At 58.9% G+C, this 16,028-nt stretch overlaps 7 protein-coding genes across 7 annotated transcripts; 2 read left to right on the forward strand and 5 right to left on the reverse strand.

Moving 5' to 3' along the window:
* The first annotated feature begins 46 nt into the window (after positions 1–46).
* On the forward strand, positions 47–2,257 carry GGTG_03412 (hypothetical protein). The gene is made up of 2 exons (XM_009221192.1): positions 47–871; positions 966–2,257. Exons 1-2 carry the CDS (start codon positions 586–588, stop codon positions 1,955–1,957), a joined length of 1,278 nt encoding a protein of 425 aa, XP_009219456.1. The 5' UTR covers positions 47–585; the 3' UTR covers positions 1,958–2,257.
* Positions 2,223–4,443, reverse strand: GGTG_03413 (hypothetical protein). Its single transcript, XM_009221193.1, has 3 exons — positions 3,898–4,443; positions 3,695–3,814; positions 2,223–3,618 (listed from the first exon to the last, which is right to left on the reverse strand). Exons 1-3 carry the CDS (start codon positions 4,270–4,272, stop codon positions 2,266–2,268), a joined length of 1,848 nt encoding a protein of 615 aa, XP_009219457.1. The 5' UTR covers positions 4,273–4,443; the 3' UTR covers positions 2,223–2,265.
* Positions 4,444–4,493: 50 nt separating this feature from the next.
* GGTG_03414 (hypothetical protein) lies at positions 4,494–5,126 on the reverse strand (the record flags this gene model as incomplete). Its single annotated transcript, XM_009221194.1, has 2 exons — positions 4,494–4,672; positions 4,868–5,126. The coding sequence occupies 2 exons, from the start codon at positions 5,124–5,126 to the stop codon at positions 4,494–4,496; spliced, it is 438 nt and encodes a 145-aa protein (XP_009219458.1).
* Positions 5,127–6,048: 922 nt separating this feature from the next.
* On the forward strand, positions 6,049–7,981 carry GGTG_03415 (hypothetical protein; the record flags this gene model as incomplete). Its single annotated transcript, XM_009221195.1, has 5 exons — positions 6,049–6,155; positions 6,226–6,388; positions 6,460–6,788; positions 6,879–7,101; positions 7,187–7,981. 5 exons carry the CDS (start codon positions 6,049–6,051, stop codon positions 7,979–7,981), a joined length of 1,617 nt encoding a protein of 538 aa, XP_009219459.1.
* Positions 7,982–8,334: 353 nt separating this feature from the next.
* GGTG_03416 (metalloprotease 1) lies at positions 8,335–9,725 on the reverse strand. The gene is made up of 2 exons (XM_009221196.1): positions 8,759–9,725; positions 8,335–8,663 (listed from the first exon to the last, which is right to left on the reverse strand). Exons 1-2 carry the CDS (start codon positions 9,559–9,561, stop codon positions 8,618–8,620), a joined length of 849 nt encoding a protein of 282 aa, XP_009219460.1. The 5' UTR covers positions 9,562–9,725; the 3' UTR covers positions 8,335–8,617.
* Positions 9,726–11,659: 1,934 nt separating this feature from the next.
* Positions 11,660–12,522, reverse strand: GGTG_03417 (hypothetical protein; the record flags this gene model as incomplete). Its single annotated transcript, XM_009221197.1, has 3 exons — positions 11,660–11,790; positions 12,251–12,362; positions 12,469–12,522. 3 exons carry the CDS (start codon positions 12,520–12,522, stop codon positions 11,660–11,662), a joined length of 297 nt encoding a protein of 98 aa, XP_009219461.1.
* An 849-nt stretch (positions 12,523–13,371) lies between these two features.
* Positions 13,372–15,200, reverse strand: GGTG_03418 (hypothetical protein). Its single transcript, XM_009221198.1, has 4 exons — positions 14,899–15,200; positions 14,736–14,834; positions 14,309–14,655; positions 13,372–14,228 (listed from the first exon to the last, which is right to left on the reverse strand). Exons 1-4 carry the CDS (start codon positions 14,963–14,965, stop codon positions 13,806–13,808), a joined length of 936 nt encoding a protein of 311 aa, XP_009219462.1. The 5' UTR covers positions 14,966–15,200; the 3' UTR covers positions 13,372–13,805.
* Positions 15,201–16,028: the final 828 nt, after the last annotated feature.

The raw sequence follows: 16,028 nt of genomic DNA on the forward strand, positions 1-16,028 counted from the left end.
TTCACGTCATGCCAATTCAGCAGGGACAGGGGTCGCCTGTCCCCCATCTCCCACACGTGCGCCCAACGACTCGCAGAATCGCGTCCGCCAAGCCTCCAAGGTTGATGGCCCCAGCCTCGCGAGATGATAACAGCTGTGGGCGCATGTAAAAGGCATCGGGGACCATCGGTGGTGGGACCGGGGAGGCCGCTCCCTGCTGCTCTCGGTGCCACGAGGTTCCAACAGCACGAACCTCCCCCGGCTTCTCCCCGCTCCACCACCACCAACCTCCCTCGTCTTGCATCTTCTTGGACGATGCATCCACCTTTGTATTGGCCATGGCAGGCTGCATCCCAAAGAAGCAGCTGCTTCGGTTACCTCGGCCGCAGGAGGAGTGAGGGAATCGGCAGAGTCGCATCGGTGGCCTGGCCGACCTGATCGTCCAGGGTATAAGAGAGATGCGTGCTGCTGGGGCTTGCCCGCCGTCACACGCGCCGTTCCATCCCGCCCACCGCGCGTCCTGCTGCCCTGACTCTGCCTGCTTTCCTGCAGGGTCGCCTCCTCCCGTATTGTCTGCACCGATCGTCCCGCGCCGTCTCTTCCAAAATGCGCGCCAGCACCGCACAGCTCGCAGTCGCCGGCCTCCTGGCCCTTGGCGGGCCCGCCAACGCGGCCCCGGCCAAGTCGTGCGGTCCCAAGGTCCACCCCGTCAAGTCGGTACAGCTGGGCCCCAGGCCATACTGGCTAGTCGACAACATGGAGGACGGCCCGCTCAAGAGGAAGCTCGACTCGTGCAAGGAGCTGCAGATGAAGCCCAGCAAGCTCTCCATCGCCCACCGTGGCGGCGGCACCCTGCAGATCCCCGAGGGCACGCGGGAATCGATCCTCGCCGGTGAGTTGGATCCATCAGGCTCACGCCGTCTCTCTTTGCTGTGGTTCTGTATGACACGATGTGCTGATGTTTGCGCTTTGCGCCTCCAACGCAGGCTCTCGCATGGGTTCTGGGATCCAGGAGTGCGACGTCGCCTTCACGTCGGACGAGCACCTCGTCTGCCGGCACTCGCACTGCGACCTGCACACGACGACCAACATCGTCACCATCCCCGAGCTCAACGCCAAGTGCACGCAGCCCTTCCAGCCGGCCGACCCGGCCACGGGCAAGGTCGCGACGGCAAGGTGCTGCACCAGCGACATCACGCTCGCCGACTTCAAGAGGCTCTGCGGCAAGATGGACGCGTCCAACCCCTCGGCCAAGACGCCGGCCGAGTTCCTGGGCGGCACGCCGTCGTGGCGCACCGACCTGTACGCGCGCGAGTGCGGCACCCTCATCACGCACAAGGAGTTCATCGCCCTCACCGACGCGCTCGGCCTCGAGTTCACCCCCGAGCTCAAGGCGCCCGAGGTGCCCATGCCGTTCAAGGGCGGCGACTTCACGCAGGAGAGGTTCGCGCAGAAGATGATTGACGAGTACAAGGAGGCCGGCATCGCGCCCGCCCGCGTCTGGCCCCAGAGCTTCCGGTACGCCGACGTGCTGTACTGGCTGCGCGCCGAGCCCGAGTTCGCCCGCCAGGCCGTCCTGCTCGACGAGTCGGCCGACGCCGACCCGACAAAGTTCCCCGAGTCGGTCGCGAACCTGACCCTCTACGCCGCCGCCGGCGTCAAAGTCATCGCCCCGCCCCTGCCCTACCTCGTGACCGTCGGCGGCGCTGACGGCAAGTCCATCGTGCCCTCGCCCTACGCGACCGAGGCCAAGCGCCTGGGCCTGCAGATCATCACCTGGACTCTCGAGCGGTCCGCCTGGCTGGGCGACGGCAGCGGCGGCGGCTACTACTACGCCACCATCGGCAAGCTCCTCAAGCGCGACGGCGACGTCTTCAAGCTGCTCGACGTGCTCGTCAGGGACATCGGCGCCATTGGCGTTTTTACCGACTGGTCGGCCACCGTGACCTACTACGCCAACTGCTTTGGCTACGTCTAAAAGGGTCTGGTGGTTCACGAGCGATAGACTTGATGAATAAAATATGAAAAAGCCAACCACGATTTGTATTGGATACCTATTTACAACGATTATTTTTTTGAAGCGAAGCCCCAGCCGAAAACCCCTGATGCAAGAAAATCATACATGGCGTAACACATGAACAAAAGGAAAAGACAACCCCATAGACACGTCCCTGATACCCTGATCTCCTGGATACAAGCCCCGGCATCCCAAATCATTAAATCCGTCTGGCATTCCTGACCAGGCCAGTACCTAGGGAGGTACCTACTCAGTACTCAGTGCTGTTTCTAAGCGCGGCCGGCCCGACGGGGAGAGCGCCTGGCGGGGGCTACGCGGGGGGCTTCGCGCTTGCCAGAGCCGCTCTTTCCGGGGCCACTCTTGCCGCTGTTGTCGTCACCCTTACCAGACCCGCTCTTGGAGGTCGGCGTCGGCGTCGCAGGGCTGGCGGCGGCGGCCGTCTTGGTGGCCCAGTAGGCCTTGACGCGCTTCTCGGCCTCATCCTCGTTGTTGTAGGGCTGTTCGCCTGCCATGAAGGCGACGCGCTTGGTGATGGCGTCGAGACTGAAAAGCTCGGGCGTCTCGGGCACGGCGCGCCAGCGCTTCTCCATGGGGTCGGCGAAGCTCGTCTCGTTGTAGCCCAGGCCCTCGAGGGCGGTGACGTTGAAGGCGGCCATCATGGCGTGGTCCTCGTGGATCAGATTGTGGCAGTGGAACATGTAGAGGCCGTCCCAGGGCGAGTAGCGCGCGCGAATCGTCACCGTCTCGCCCGGCCCCAGCCACACGACGTCCTTGAGGCCCTGTGCCTCGTAGCTCTGCACGTCGCGCTTGCCGCCCGTCCGCTTGACCACCTGGAAGTCGACGAGATGCACGTGGATGGGGTGCGTCCAGCCCGAGCTGCTGTTCTCGAGCTCCCACACCTCGACGGTGCCGCGCGGCGGCTTGGACATGACGCGGTTGTTGGCGTCGGCCCACGTCGCGCCGTTGATGGTCCACTCGCCGCCCTGTCGCTCGAACCTAAAGTGCCGGTCCACCGTGGCCTTGGGGTCCGGGTACGGGATGGTGCGGAACGACGACTTGATCTCGGACGGGTCCGGGACCGAGTCCTTGCCGACCACAAAGGTCATGACCTTGTCCGTGTGCAGGTAGTCCGTGTCGGCCGCGAAGCCGCGCGTGTTGCGTAGCATCAGCGTCTTGCCTTTGAAGCCCGAAAAGTCAAAAACGACCTCGTAACGCTCCGCGATGGAGAGGTAGAGCGAGTCTGACTTCTGCGGCCCGCTAAGCAGCCCCGTGTCGGAGGCGATGACGTCGAATTTGATCTTGGTGCCGGCCTTGTCGGCGACGTCGGCCCAGTACAGGAAGAAGCTGCGCGAGATGCCGGCGTTGAGGAACCGGAACCGGTACTTGCGGGGCTGCACGTTGAAGAAGGGCCAGGGCTGGCCGTTCACGTTGATAACGTCCCCGTACAGGCTCGTCCTCTCGTTCGCGGGCGAGTAGAGGGTGCCGTCGTCGTTGTACTGCTTCGATGTCAGGATTAGGGGGATATCGAACTGCCCGTAGCCCGACGGCAGATTAAGGCTGTCTTCTGCCGGGTCGTGAATGATATAGGCGCCAGCAAGACCAAAGTATGCGTTTTCTGCCGTCTGCAACTCGTGTAAAGTACAGAATATTAGTCGCGATGTGCTTGAGCTTGTCCGCGTTGGAAGGGATAAAACTGACGTGGTCGAGGGCATGGTCGTGGTACCACTGCATCCTGCCAGATTGGCTGTCAGGGTAGTAGTAATCCTTTGTCTCGCCCGGACTGGTAAGGTCTTCGGCCCAGCCATCCCACGGAGACCTCTGACGGGAACAAACAAGATGTGGTTAGCGATTTGTCATGCAGCAGAGTGAGCGCTTTGTCTCAGTGTCATGACGCCTCTTACCGTCGAGGAGCCGTGGAGATGGACCGAAGTGGCCATGTCGATGTGGTTGGTGAACCGCACGATGTTCTCGGTCCCCTTCTCCACTAGAAAGGTTGGCCCGGGCGTGACGCCATCGTACCCCCTGAACGTCGCGTTACCCCTATCCGGGTAGACGTTCTTGGAGAACAGCTTCTCCTCGACCTCGAAGTAGTTGATGTCCCGGCCCGTGACGGGATGCTTGAACGGCGTGTCGTACTTGGGCTTCTTGACCGGCGGGATGGGGAGCGGGTACTGGAAGAGCCACTTGTAGGGCGCTCCTTCCCAGTCCTTGGCGAGGACCTGGGGACTGAAGGCCAGCAGGGCTGCCGCCAGGAGTGACGGGGTAGAAGGCGCCATATTGCGGAGGAGATTAGATATTATTAGCCAAGAAGCTGTCCCCAGATCTTGGTCGTCCTCGGAACTTCAGGAGTGGCTGGTTGCCAAGATGCTTGTGCTGCTCGCCAAGGAAAGCCGAATATGACGGGATCAACGGTTGGATTTATATCGCTGCCGTTTCCTTTGAGCCTCTAGTCTGCTCGGCCTAGACCCTCGGCGACCTCCCCGAAAGCTCGCAACAGTCAGACGCTCGGCCTCGACTCGACTCCCGCTCCCGAGCCATCGGCGCCACCCACTCGAGGGTCTCCTAGTGTGGCATGACTTTCGCGACCGAGGCTTGCTGGCGCGCAAGGGTCTTCGTCGAGGTCCAGAGCTGAGTCGTCCAGGACGAGTTTCAGCGTGTGTTGGCACAAGAACAGAACTGGGGCGAGGGGGCGAGTGACGCAGCTGTGGAGTCAGTGAGGCTATCTTCATCAAGCCAGGGCCCAAGGAAGGGTCCTGGCCTCCGGGTCCCCATGATCAGCTTTACTGCCTAGCTGAGCGCTAGTGCCCTCAGCCGTCGCTTAATTGCAGGGTCTAGCCGTCGGGAGACCCAATTGCTTGTTCTAACGCTAACCGGCGCTAGAGCCACCTCGCGGCGCGTCCCTTTCCGCTCTGGCGCCCAGTTCCCCTGGCAGAAGGCGCCTCACCCGCAGCGGCTTGCGCAAGGGCTGCGAGTCGCGTGTTCCGTCGTGCTTTGTGGCAGCCTGCCTGCGTGGCAGCCAATACTGGCCGTAAACAGGGCCCTGGAAGCGAGTCGGCCGAGGTCTGCATCGATAGTGCCTGTCTGTTGTCGTTATTTGATGCACATCTCTGCGGCTGCTGGACGACGGCATCGCGGGCTGGTCACGTTTCTCGAAGCTGAAAAAAGGGCTAGGTTTTCGGAGAAGATCGGATGTCAACCTAGAAGAGTTCGGACGAGAGCTTAGGCTCGGGTAGTTAAAACTGAGCACACAGTATTGTTGCTGCCTCGCCTTGAACCGAACGACAACCCCCACCTCCAAGTAGTTGAGCAGGTTGCCCTGGCTGGCATCTGGGGAAGAAAGACATTCGATGATTCGAACCATCTCGCCAAGGCGCTTGGATCTCTGGGAACCTGACCGCGCCCTAGCCAAGCCAGGCTAGCGTTATCCCATAAAAAGAAGCTGCAGTGTCAGGCACCCGCAGAAGGAACGGCCCACGCACAGCCCGCTGAGCAACTCGTCAGTCGTGCCTTCTCCCACTACTGTCCTTTTTACGGGCGTTATGCCGCCTTCTTCGTACTGTCTCTAGCGCCATGCCTGTCCAGGCATATGCTAAGTCCTAGATCTGCATCGGGTCCCCTGCGCGAGCGTTCCAGCTCAACAACACGGCCGAGAAGCGGCCCAGATCAGCCTCAGCCGCAAACCCAGCGACGTCGTCGCCGCAGCCTTGCTCACTTCACGGTCGCCAGGTTTCAAGGTCCAGCCACGGGCCCACCGGTGAGCCATGGGCGTCGCCTCGCCTTCCTCGGTGCATTGTCCACACTAGGCTACTAGCCAGGGGTCGTGAAGGCGCTATCGTTTTTTTTGTTCCGCCCAAGTGACCGACGGCCGGGGATGGGTTTGCCACGGCCCCGTTTGAGCCCAGCGGCTCGTTTGTGCTTAGGCTTGGGGCAGTCGTCCATGGAAGCCGGACTGGCCCTTGATCATGTCAAGTAAATAAGGCCGCTGCCACCATGACTTTCCCCTTCCCGACCTCGACCAGAGACCTCATCCGCCTTCATCCATCAGCGTCGATATGTTTACCTTTCGCTATACACTGGCGCTACTCCTCTGCGTGCTCGCAGTACTGGTCCAAGTGAGGGCACAAGATGTCCCACTCCAGCTGACAGGTGCCTTTGAAGGGTAAGTCCAGTCTGATTCAACGGCCGACGGTTGGGCAAAGCTAACACCTCCCTCGATGCTGTGTATCTAGCGCCACTGCTACAGATTCATCCTTCAACACCGGAGGTAGTATTAGCGTGCTCGGCTTCAATGTTGTTGTCCCCAAGAATCTCCAGGTCACCTTCCCAGCCACCTTTATCCCATGGAAAGATTTCGTCGCAGACCAGGGGAAGTTTGCGGGCTACGAGGTCACCGTGAGTCCGCCATCTAGACTGCAAAAGCGCTAGCAGTGCCAGAGGTCAAGGCTAATAACACACTGACACAGGTTGATGGCAACTTGGTAAATAATGTCCCCATAGCGGGCATGATCTCGGTCAGCCAGTTCTCCGTCCAGGGCGGCCAAGGCGTCATCGATAAGATCAACGCCGACGGCACCATGTCGCTCCAGGGCGGGCCCAAGCTGCGCATCAACGACCCCAAGGGAGTCTACGGCCTGCCCTACGCCGACGACCCGTTCTTCACCTCGGACGGCGAGAACCCGAGCATATCCGCCTTCTCGGGCTTCCCGATGTGCGTCCCCCGCAGCTCGAGCGACCCCCTGTGCCCGGCGACCCAGCGCCCGCTCCTCACGGGCAACACCAGACAGGGATCCTTGTAAGTCGGCCCCGATGACAAAACGTCAATGCCATTGGTCAAACGAAGTCTGTGTGGCGGCTAACCGGGACGTCTGCCAACAACCAACAGCCTGGCACCCGACGCTCTGGTCATGGCCCCTTTTATGGCTGGTGACTTTATTGAGTACAGCGGCTTCAAACGCGGCGACATTATCTACGCGACGGAAATCGTGGCCACCAACGTGCAGATAACCACAGACCCCAACAGGGGCGACCCAACCTACATCCGCATGGAGGATGCCATCATGGGCGTCTTTACCGCGGACCCTGCGGCCGAGGTTGGCCAGGTCAAGGTAAGGCCTTCCCCATACACACATCCTTTGTGAGTCGATAGCACGAACCAAAGCGTCTGACAATGGCGTCACTTTCCCGAACCAGTTCATCGGCTACACCTCGTTCCCGTCGGCCAACATCGCCTTCACAGCCATGGACATCAACGTGTGCACGGGCGAGGTGACGACGACACGCCTGGTTGGCACGACGGCCACCATCGCGGGTGCGGCGCGCAACAAGTTCGATTTCCGCCTCAAGGCCGCGACGTCGCCCGTCAAGTACACGCGCGAGTACCTCGTCACTCTCGACAACCCCGTCAAGGTCACGCGCAACAGCCTCAAGGCCGGCCAGTACGTCGCCCCCATCGGCGAGTGGATCCAGCCCGAGGTCTCGACGCCCGGCTCGCCCGCTCCGGCCCACCAGTTCCGCGACATGGACTTTTTGTCACGCGGGCTCGGCTTCGACGGCACCAACATCTGGGGCCCGCTGTCGCCCTTCCCGCAGAGCGGCGTCACTGTCTTCGACCCAGCCTCGTGCCCGCCGCCCGTGACCGCGCCGACCGGCACTCCTGTGCCGACGTCGACGTCGACCACGGCCGCCCCGACAGCGTCGTCGACGGTCGTCCCCGACGCCGTCTCGTTCGTCGCGCTGACCTGGGCGTCGAGCCAGGGCGGCACGCTGACTGCCACGTGCCGGTCGGCGCCAGGCAGGGCCGGCGCCCCGCGCGCCTCGTCCATGTCGCTGCAGTACTCAAACCGCGACGGATCCTTCCAGCAGAGCATGACGGCCGTGGCGGGCAGCGCGGGTGACTTTACATTTTCGTCGCGTAGCGTCCGCCAGCCGTCAGGCAATGTTCGCTGTGTGAGCGACCTGGGCGGCAGCGCGACGAGGACGCTGTAAGGCGAGAGCGAGCCTGTTATTTCGCAAATGGGGTGAAATCTAAATGGGAATGAATTAATGATAATGCAACTTTCCGACAAGGGGAAGACGGTATGCAAGGTTAGACAGACCCCTGAACGTATCTAATGCACCATGATATATATATAATATATATTATATATATTTATTTACCCCTTTCGAGATATATAGCCCATGGGGAGCACTGCGGATCTGGTTAACTCCATAAAGGCAAAAATCGTGCCTCCAGCCGACAGCTGTTTGGTGTAAGGCTGGCAAAAAACTCCTTCCCTTCGAGGTCTCTGCGATTTCGCGTCTCCTTCGTAAGTAAAATGCACCATGATAATATCACTTGGAACAAATTGGGTTGTTTGTTATGCATTTCTCATTGGTTCGGTACAAGTATGGACATCAAAAGTGAAGAATATTTACTCTGAAAACCGACGCCACATCCAGAAACTGGACCGTCGGTGCCTGCGAGGTGAAAAAGGGGGAATTCCACCGCTTGAGCGACCCGCAGGCGACACATCCCCTCATAATCCCACAAACCCTCCATCAATCCTCCTCCCCCTGGCGTGTCTACTTCGGACACGCCATTCCCGCGGAGTTGAGCCAACGAGGCCACCTAGGCGGTGACGTTTATTTGTTGGCACGGTAGGTGCTGAAGAAGTTGCGCATGCGGGCCCTGTAGCAGATGGCGGTGGTTAGCATCACAAAGTTGTCAAGAGACAGAAAGACGGAGAGAGAGAGACGTCAAAAGGCAGGGACCCAAAAACTTACTCCTGACCGGGGGTGAACTCCTCGTAGCAAGAGTCGTAGCTGTAATCCATGTAGTTGTGGATGGGGTCGACACCCGCGCTGGAGCACGAGTCGCGGCCGATGGGGCAGCCGCTGGACGCGCTGGCCTGGGCCGGGGTGTCGGCAACCATGTCACCGCTGCCGGTGCAGCCGCCCTGGAAGGTGTGGTACAGGCCGAACCAATGGCCGACCTCGTGGGTCACGGTCTTGCCGAGGTTGTAGTTGGCCGTGGAGCCGCCGGGCACCGACGACGACAGGATGGAGCAGCCGTCGAGGTAGAAGTCGTCGGAGCCCGACTGTACGGTGGTGGGGAAGTAGCAGTAGCCCAGGTTGCCGCCGATGGCCTTTTGGAAGTAGATGTTGAGGGTGCGGTAGGTGCCCTTGCGCAGCGCCTTCTTCATGGCCAGCTCGTTGCCGTCCGAGGCCCAGTTGGTGTTGATGGTGCGGTCGGTGCCCTTGAGCACGAAGGTGATGCCGTGCGGGGCGTAGTTGGAGTTCATCGCCTTGAGCTGGTCGGCCAGCTGCTTGTCCGTGACGTAGCCGTCGCGCTCGCTGGTGGACGAGGCGACGACGTGGAAGTAGACGTCGACCGACATGGCCTGGCGGGCCACCAGGGTGTGGTTGCCCGCCTGCTCGGCCTCGATGATGGAGAAGGCCTGGGCGATCTGGATCTGCTCCGGGGTCGGCTCCGGGGCGCCGCAGCCGAACCGGTTGGGCTCGATGGCGACGGCGTTGACGAACGAGGCCAGGGCCGCGGCGGCCAGGAAGACGGTCTTGGCGAACATTTTGAGGGAGGAGCGGTCAAGGGTGAGCTTGTGCAGAGGATAGATTGGGGGAGGATGTTGTGCGGGATGCAATCAAATTCTCTGTGTGCTTGACCGTTGTCTCTGAGAGCCTGGTTCCAACATCTCGAACAGCATCAAGGAGCCTTCTCCTCGACGTCTTTATATACACTCCTGGGGAGCTCCCCCTTCCCGTCCCTTACCCTCCGCCGAGTCTCTGTTCCTCAACCCGTTGACTAGGTGCCGATATCTCGCGCACGCAACCCAAATCTGCCAGTGTGTCTTGGCAGGCCCACGAAGATATTCACATTTGGCAAGTCGACCTCGTGGGATGGCCCTGCGAGGCCCACCAGGTGTGTCCTTCTTGGCGGGTCGACGCTCCAGTGTTTGCTTGGCAGACAGGCCTTGTGGTTGGCACAGGTTCTCGTCCGGCTCTTGTGCCCATGGGTGCACCATGGCGGCGCGTCGAGCACGCGGCGAGGGAGCACCCCTCGGGGGACCGACAGGGGACGCTCCAGCACAGGGCGGCCCGCCACCTGCCACATTCAGAACAAGTCATTGCCGGGGTGGAGCAGCCCATGTCACCAGGGACGGGGTTTGTTGCCGATACAGCAGGTCACTGAGGATGGGATGTGGGCATGCACTCGGAATGGGAGGGGGACACGCAATACTAGCACCGTCTTGTGACTTGGAGGCTAGATACGTGCGGGCACCTGGGGAGGCTGACTTTGGAAGGTGTTGGTATCGAAACATCCGAGTCGGAACATGTCATCGTGAGCGAGCTTGGGAATGACTTGCACGGGCGAGACTGTAATCATGGGCTGTATCCTCCCACCTCGGGAATCGGACAGAGCTATGATAGCAACGGTGCCGGCCGATATCGCTACCAAACCTGCCGGTAAACCCGGTCAGGAATCCATGAGGGCCCAGGGTTATGCCGCGCTGCCAGGACAGCCCCTGTGCCATCCCATCATTCGTCTAATAATTTGACGTCAACGGTTCGCGGGAAGATAAAATAAGAAAATAAGGGCGGGGCGTGGGAAATGGACACTAGGGCAAGGGGGGTTGGTGGTTGGGCGTCCTGCTGGGCGTCCCAGTATGGAAGGTGTGTAGCGGGCCAGCGCAGCCCGAGGTCGACGCGAGGAGCCAACCAACTCCACCCTCCACCCCAGCATGCGCACAAGCATCAAATACCGGCGGCTAAGCGCAGCTGCTCGTCGATTACTCGGGGTTCCGAGTTGGCGGCAGTTGGGACCTACTCAATCGGGTTAGTGATGGTGGGTTGAAGGGGCGCCCCGCGCCCAGCGTATCAAATGGGTATGGGTTGCATCAGGACTTAGATAGTGGAGGGGCCGAACGAGGCCCAAGCTTAGTACATAGTATGTGATGTTATCGCCAGGGCCGTCCGTCTCCCATGCGGTGGCGGGGGTCTGCTGGCGTTTCTTTCCTTGTGTGAGTGACGAGGCTGATTCTCTCTTGACGCGATATCGATCGAGCTGGGGAGCGTGTCGGATAGGTACTAATATGAATCGCTGGCTGGAGTGGGGACGAGGCGGGTGAGGCTCCTCCAGCCTCAATGAAGCCAACTTGGGCTCATCGATCGAGCAATCTATTGATCAGTGGTGCCGACCCGGCGACTCGGCTGCACCCCACACCCCACGGCTTGAGCTCAAGCAGAGAAAAGATGGAGCAGTCATCTCCCGCCTTTGGCCGGTGCTTGCCTGTCCCTGCATGCGCTTCCAAGGTCCTAATCTAGGTATGCACCTCGGGATTGCCTGATATCAATTTCCTCCTTATCGGGTGCGCGCAGACGCCCAAGGTCTCGACACAAGACTCCCGTCTTCCCCTGGAGCCCTCCCCCACACTCGCCGCTATCGGATCTTTGTGCCACGTCGAGATCGCGCTTCTAGATACTACAACCGAGCATCCCCTGTGACCCTTCCACGTTCCCCTCCTTCGGCAAGCTCAAAGATAGCTAAGGTATGTACATACGCGCCGGAAACATGGCAAGCCCCGCTCCGACGGCCATCTCATGTCATTCTTCAGGCTTAAATCAGAAGGTCATTTTCAAGCGGGGTAGTCATGCCCCTAGGATGGGGAGTCAATAGGGTAGAGAGTCGCTCCGCGGAGGCTTTATCACACCAGCCGCCTGCCTCCTTGGGCCCTGCGTAGTGCCCGTATCTCCCCGCTGCGGTGTGACCATCTCTCGCCTCTTCTGTGGATCCAGATCACCTCCGAGGAGTTAGCAGTCCGAGGCCGTGCTTGGGTTGCGAGTCATATCGGTTGCCTGAGGCCTTCTCTTCCTTTCCTTTTCTTTTCTTTTTATATCCTTCTTTTTTGTTCTCCTCGCACTATCGAGCGCGTGATCCCTGAAAACGGCAGGTCCTGGTCAAGTGTGTAATCTTGAGGTGTCCAATGGGAGGCGTAGGAACGCACTGCAGCCAGCAAGAGCAGCGGTGGGGAATGTGGCCCAGATGGAGAGGAAGAAGGCAAGATCACACCCACCGATTCCCAGCCTCTATCTTTCTTATCTTTCCAGAGTGGAAGCTGGTCCAAGGATCAGGCTAGCACTAGAAGGGCGGTGTTGCGATGGCGTTGAACAATGCTACACTATCACCAGATGAGGCGGATTTTGGATGGAGGGGTTAATAAGGCCCTTGTCGCCCATCATTAACTTCTAGGCTTAGATGACCACCCATCCGATCAAACTCCTCCCTTGCCCGCATCCGCGCCAGATATCGGATAATAATGTAGAGAATGCAGTATTGCTCGTAGTGGCCTGTCGGCACGCCTTTGGTGCTGTCCTGTGCGTATATGGTACCGCAGAACGTGTCGGTGATGCGGTCTGTGTCCGCCGCCGTCCCCGAGTGACGAGTTTTCCGTAGACGTCGTCGCCGAAAACACACTCACCTCGACTCCCATGGCATAGTTTTCCTTGGCGTTGACCGTCAAGTTGCCTCCCATGGTTGTGGCCGCTGGTATTGTAAATTCCATATTTGTCTGGACAACCTTGGTTATAGGTGTTCTACTCTTCACCATTCCGCGGAAATGGACTCCTGTTTTATATGGCGGGATATACGATGCTTTAGCTACAGCCATTGTGGCAAATGTGATTGTATTTGCGTATATGCTTGCGGCCGTAGTGATTGCTGCCACAGACCAAATATTATTTTTCGGTAGTTATATTGCCCGGAAGACGGGTTTGTGGTAGTGGCGATGCCGAGAATGCTGGCCGCCGTGGAAGCGAAGGAAAAACGTTGGAGCCGCGATTGTTCATATGATTGTTGATGTGTAACGTTATTCCATATATTGTTTTGATTTATATCCTTGCAAACTCCCGCGGGACATGTCATGAGGACGGTTGACATCGTCGTTGTGATAGCCTGGGAGGTGAGATTAAAAATTACCGTGGTAGTGTGACTTGTGATTTTAAACGGCGAAATCGCCTCGTAAATGGCTGTGGTCATCAGTTCAAATGCTTGTGCAGCTAGAATAGTCAAGATGTGTCGGAGAGGAACAGCACGCAGGAATTGTAGCTACTTGGGAAAGTCTGCCCTGTTCTGCACCACACGGCCCCTTTCTCTCCCAAACAAGACTCGAAGCTGTGTGTCGTTGCGGCTAGGCGTCTTCCTGTCAACGATCGTGGTGATATAGCCCTCGCTGGATTCGGCAATGTTGATGGCATGGGGCAGACCTCAAACAGCGGATGCCGTGCAGATTTCTCGCTCAGCCCCCTTCAAACCAAACGTGTGCAGCATGGCCATGGCTTCGTGCTTTTGGCATTGGGTTAACGAAGAAGATCTCGACCTCAGTCACAAGGATCTAGTGCTCTATTAAAGGGTTTCTCGGCTGGTGCACATAGTGGCTGTCGGAGGGGATCGTTCAAGGTGCCCAAATACTTCGACTAGCATGCCTGCTTTATGAAGCTTCCTCAGCTAGTACCAACAGAACCCAGAATTTGATTGCTCCTCTGTGCATTCACATGGTGAGCGTAGTCATTACCTTGTGCTACCTACCCCAGAGGCCCTTCTCATCATCACATAGCTTCAGTTCACGATTTCCTAGCCAAAGGCCTGCCCGCCCGCCGATCACAAATCAGAAAGAGTAACAAAATTCTAGAGAAAGTTCAGTGAGATTCAAACAAAGCACCAAGATATCTGTCTCTTGTAGTTTTCCTTAAGCGATGCCGCTCGCCCGTGGAACTAGCGACAACTCCAGTGTCTTGATCGTCATGGAGCCTTCCGAGATCATGCCCCTGTCGCTATGCCTCTCCACTGAACCATCATCTCTTCTAGACTGAAGGCGGATCCAGCAACAACCATGCGTGTGCTCTTGTCCTTCTTGCTCTTGGGTTCCGCAGCACCATCGCCCGCTGACTTGACGCCGGCCTCGGCCAAGCGTATCAACTGGTCGATATGATCGCTCTGTGCGGCTCCCGATACAAGATCGTCAAGTGTCGATGGCACACCAGCGCCTGCAGATGTAGGATATTGCGGGTAAGCGCCTCCTTGTGGGGCACCCGCGTGCGCTCCGTACGGCGGCCGCTGCGGCAGCCCCTGACCGACTGCAACGTTGCCTGGAGGCCTGGTAGGCAGAGATGAGGCGGCGTAAGCCTGGCTGCCGGGGAATCCCGGCTGGGCATACTGTTGTGGTGGCGCAAAAGGTGAGACCTGTGTTGCCGTCGTTCCCCCACAGGTTAGTCGAGCCCGAGCAGCAAGACCAAGATAGACAACATGGAGGGAAAACTTACAAAGGCGCCTGGGCTGGCGGTCTGGATGGGGCTTGCGACATCGGCCTTCTGCATGGCCCTCCGTGCTTTGTGCTCTGCTAGCCGCTTCTTGAGCTCCTCCGGTGTTTCCATTTTGAGTTTCTTGGCCGGGCCCTGGGTTCCGGCCGGAGGGTTTCCGGTTGCGGCCCGGCGCTCCTCCTGCGCCGAGTAGAAGTCTGTGATGATCTTGGTGCGGTGCTGGTTGAGGAGATCCTCGGGGACACCTTCCATTCCGAAGATCTCGATGTCGAGGCCATCGCGGCCGTCAATCGCGTTCTCTACCCTGTCTAGCGTTTCCTTGTGAACCTGGTTCATGTGGACGGCCAGACCTGCGCTCCATAATAGCGATACGTCAGCAGCAATCCGACGCGCGAATGAGTACGCAGGAAACCAGGACTGGACAACTGACCTCCCGCCGTATTCAGGCGGCGACCGCATCGGTCGCATTTGAAGTGCTTCGCCTTTTGGTGAGAAATAAGAAGCTTGAGATCCTCAAAGTCTCGCTCGCCTGCAAGGAGCGTGGGCAATTGTTAGCGAGGAAGGCCAGAGCGGGAGCCGAGGGGAAGACCAACAGTAGAAGCACCAGGGCCTGGCCAAAATCTCCTCCACGTCGGGATGACTGCGCTTCTTCTTCCCCATGACGGCCGGCGCTGATTGTATTCGTTCTCGAGGGATGTTAGATAGGGCGACAATCGGCCGAGGAGTTGATGCGACGGACTACGCCGGTTGGGAACGTGGCATGCGGTCGTGGGTTGGGCGCGTTTCCATCGCGAGAGCCTCAACTTTGATGGGGCTGGAGCTTCCAGCCCCAGTCGCGCGCATTGACCAAGCAATGGAGGTCCGGGGCAGGCAGGCGTGGCAGGCTAAATTTCTTATCTCCATATCGATTGCGAGCAACTCCTCCCTGCCGTCTATACAGATGTGGCGTCCCCGGTACATGGTACATGTGGCTTACGCATGGTGGGTGAGCGTACTGGCGCTTTTTCAGCAACCACAGGATGTACCCAGATGCATCCTTAGCTTCATGATGATGGAATCACCGCATCCCGTGCCCTTCACTTTGCTAATATTGTGCTTTAACGTCTAGACACCATACTCTTTCCTTGAAGATGTTTCCTTGAACATATCACTGCAGGGCATCCCAGGGAATAATAGCGTTTCCTAATGGCTCGCTAGAAGAAGCGTGAATGGTTACGTAGATTTTGGTCACCATTTACGCTTGACGAATGGAATGGATATCACCTCGTGTGATGGTTTTGACAGCTACCGACCAGGTACTATAGGGTGGGAGGTGTGGCGCCTTCGGTGGCCCCCTTCTGCCTGATGGGGTAGGTGCTGGATGCCCGGGGTCCTTTACACCCCACGTGATGGTTGTGCCGCAAATGGGTGGACCTGTCAGCGCAATTTCGATTTTGTATTTTGTCGGGAAGGATGATCAGGGCTCTGCGTGCAGTGAAACCAACATCTCAAGACCATCCCTCACCTGCCAGACGCACGCTACAGAGTGTTAGCCACCGTAATAACATTCGGATCTGGAGCCCTGTCTCAAACCTGAAGCCTGAATGGCTGGGCCTTCCGGCGAGCATGAATGGGGAGTGGGCCACGGGGGCTCGGCAAGGCGGCTGGGCACACCTCGCTCGCCGATTGAGCGATGAACTTAGCCCTATTGAATGCCCTCCATCACCACCGTCACCACCCACAC

This window comes from Gaeumannomyces tritici (genome assembly GCF_000145635.1).
Source record: "Gaeumannomyces tritici R3-111a-1 unplaced genomic scaffold supercont2.2, whole genome shotgun sequence".
NCBI classification, from domain to species: Eukaryota; Fungi; Ascomycota; class Sordariomycetes; order Magnaporthales; family Magnaporthaceae; genus Gaeumannomyces; species Gaeumannomyces tritici.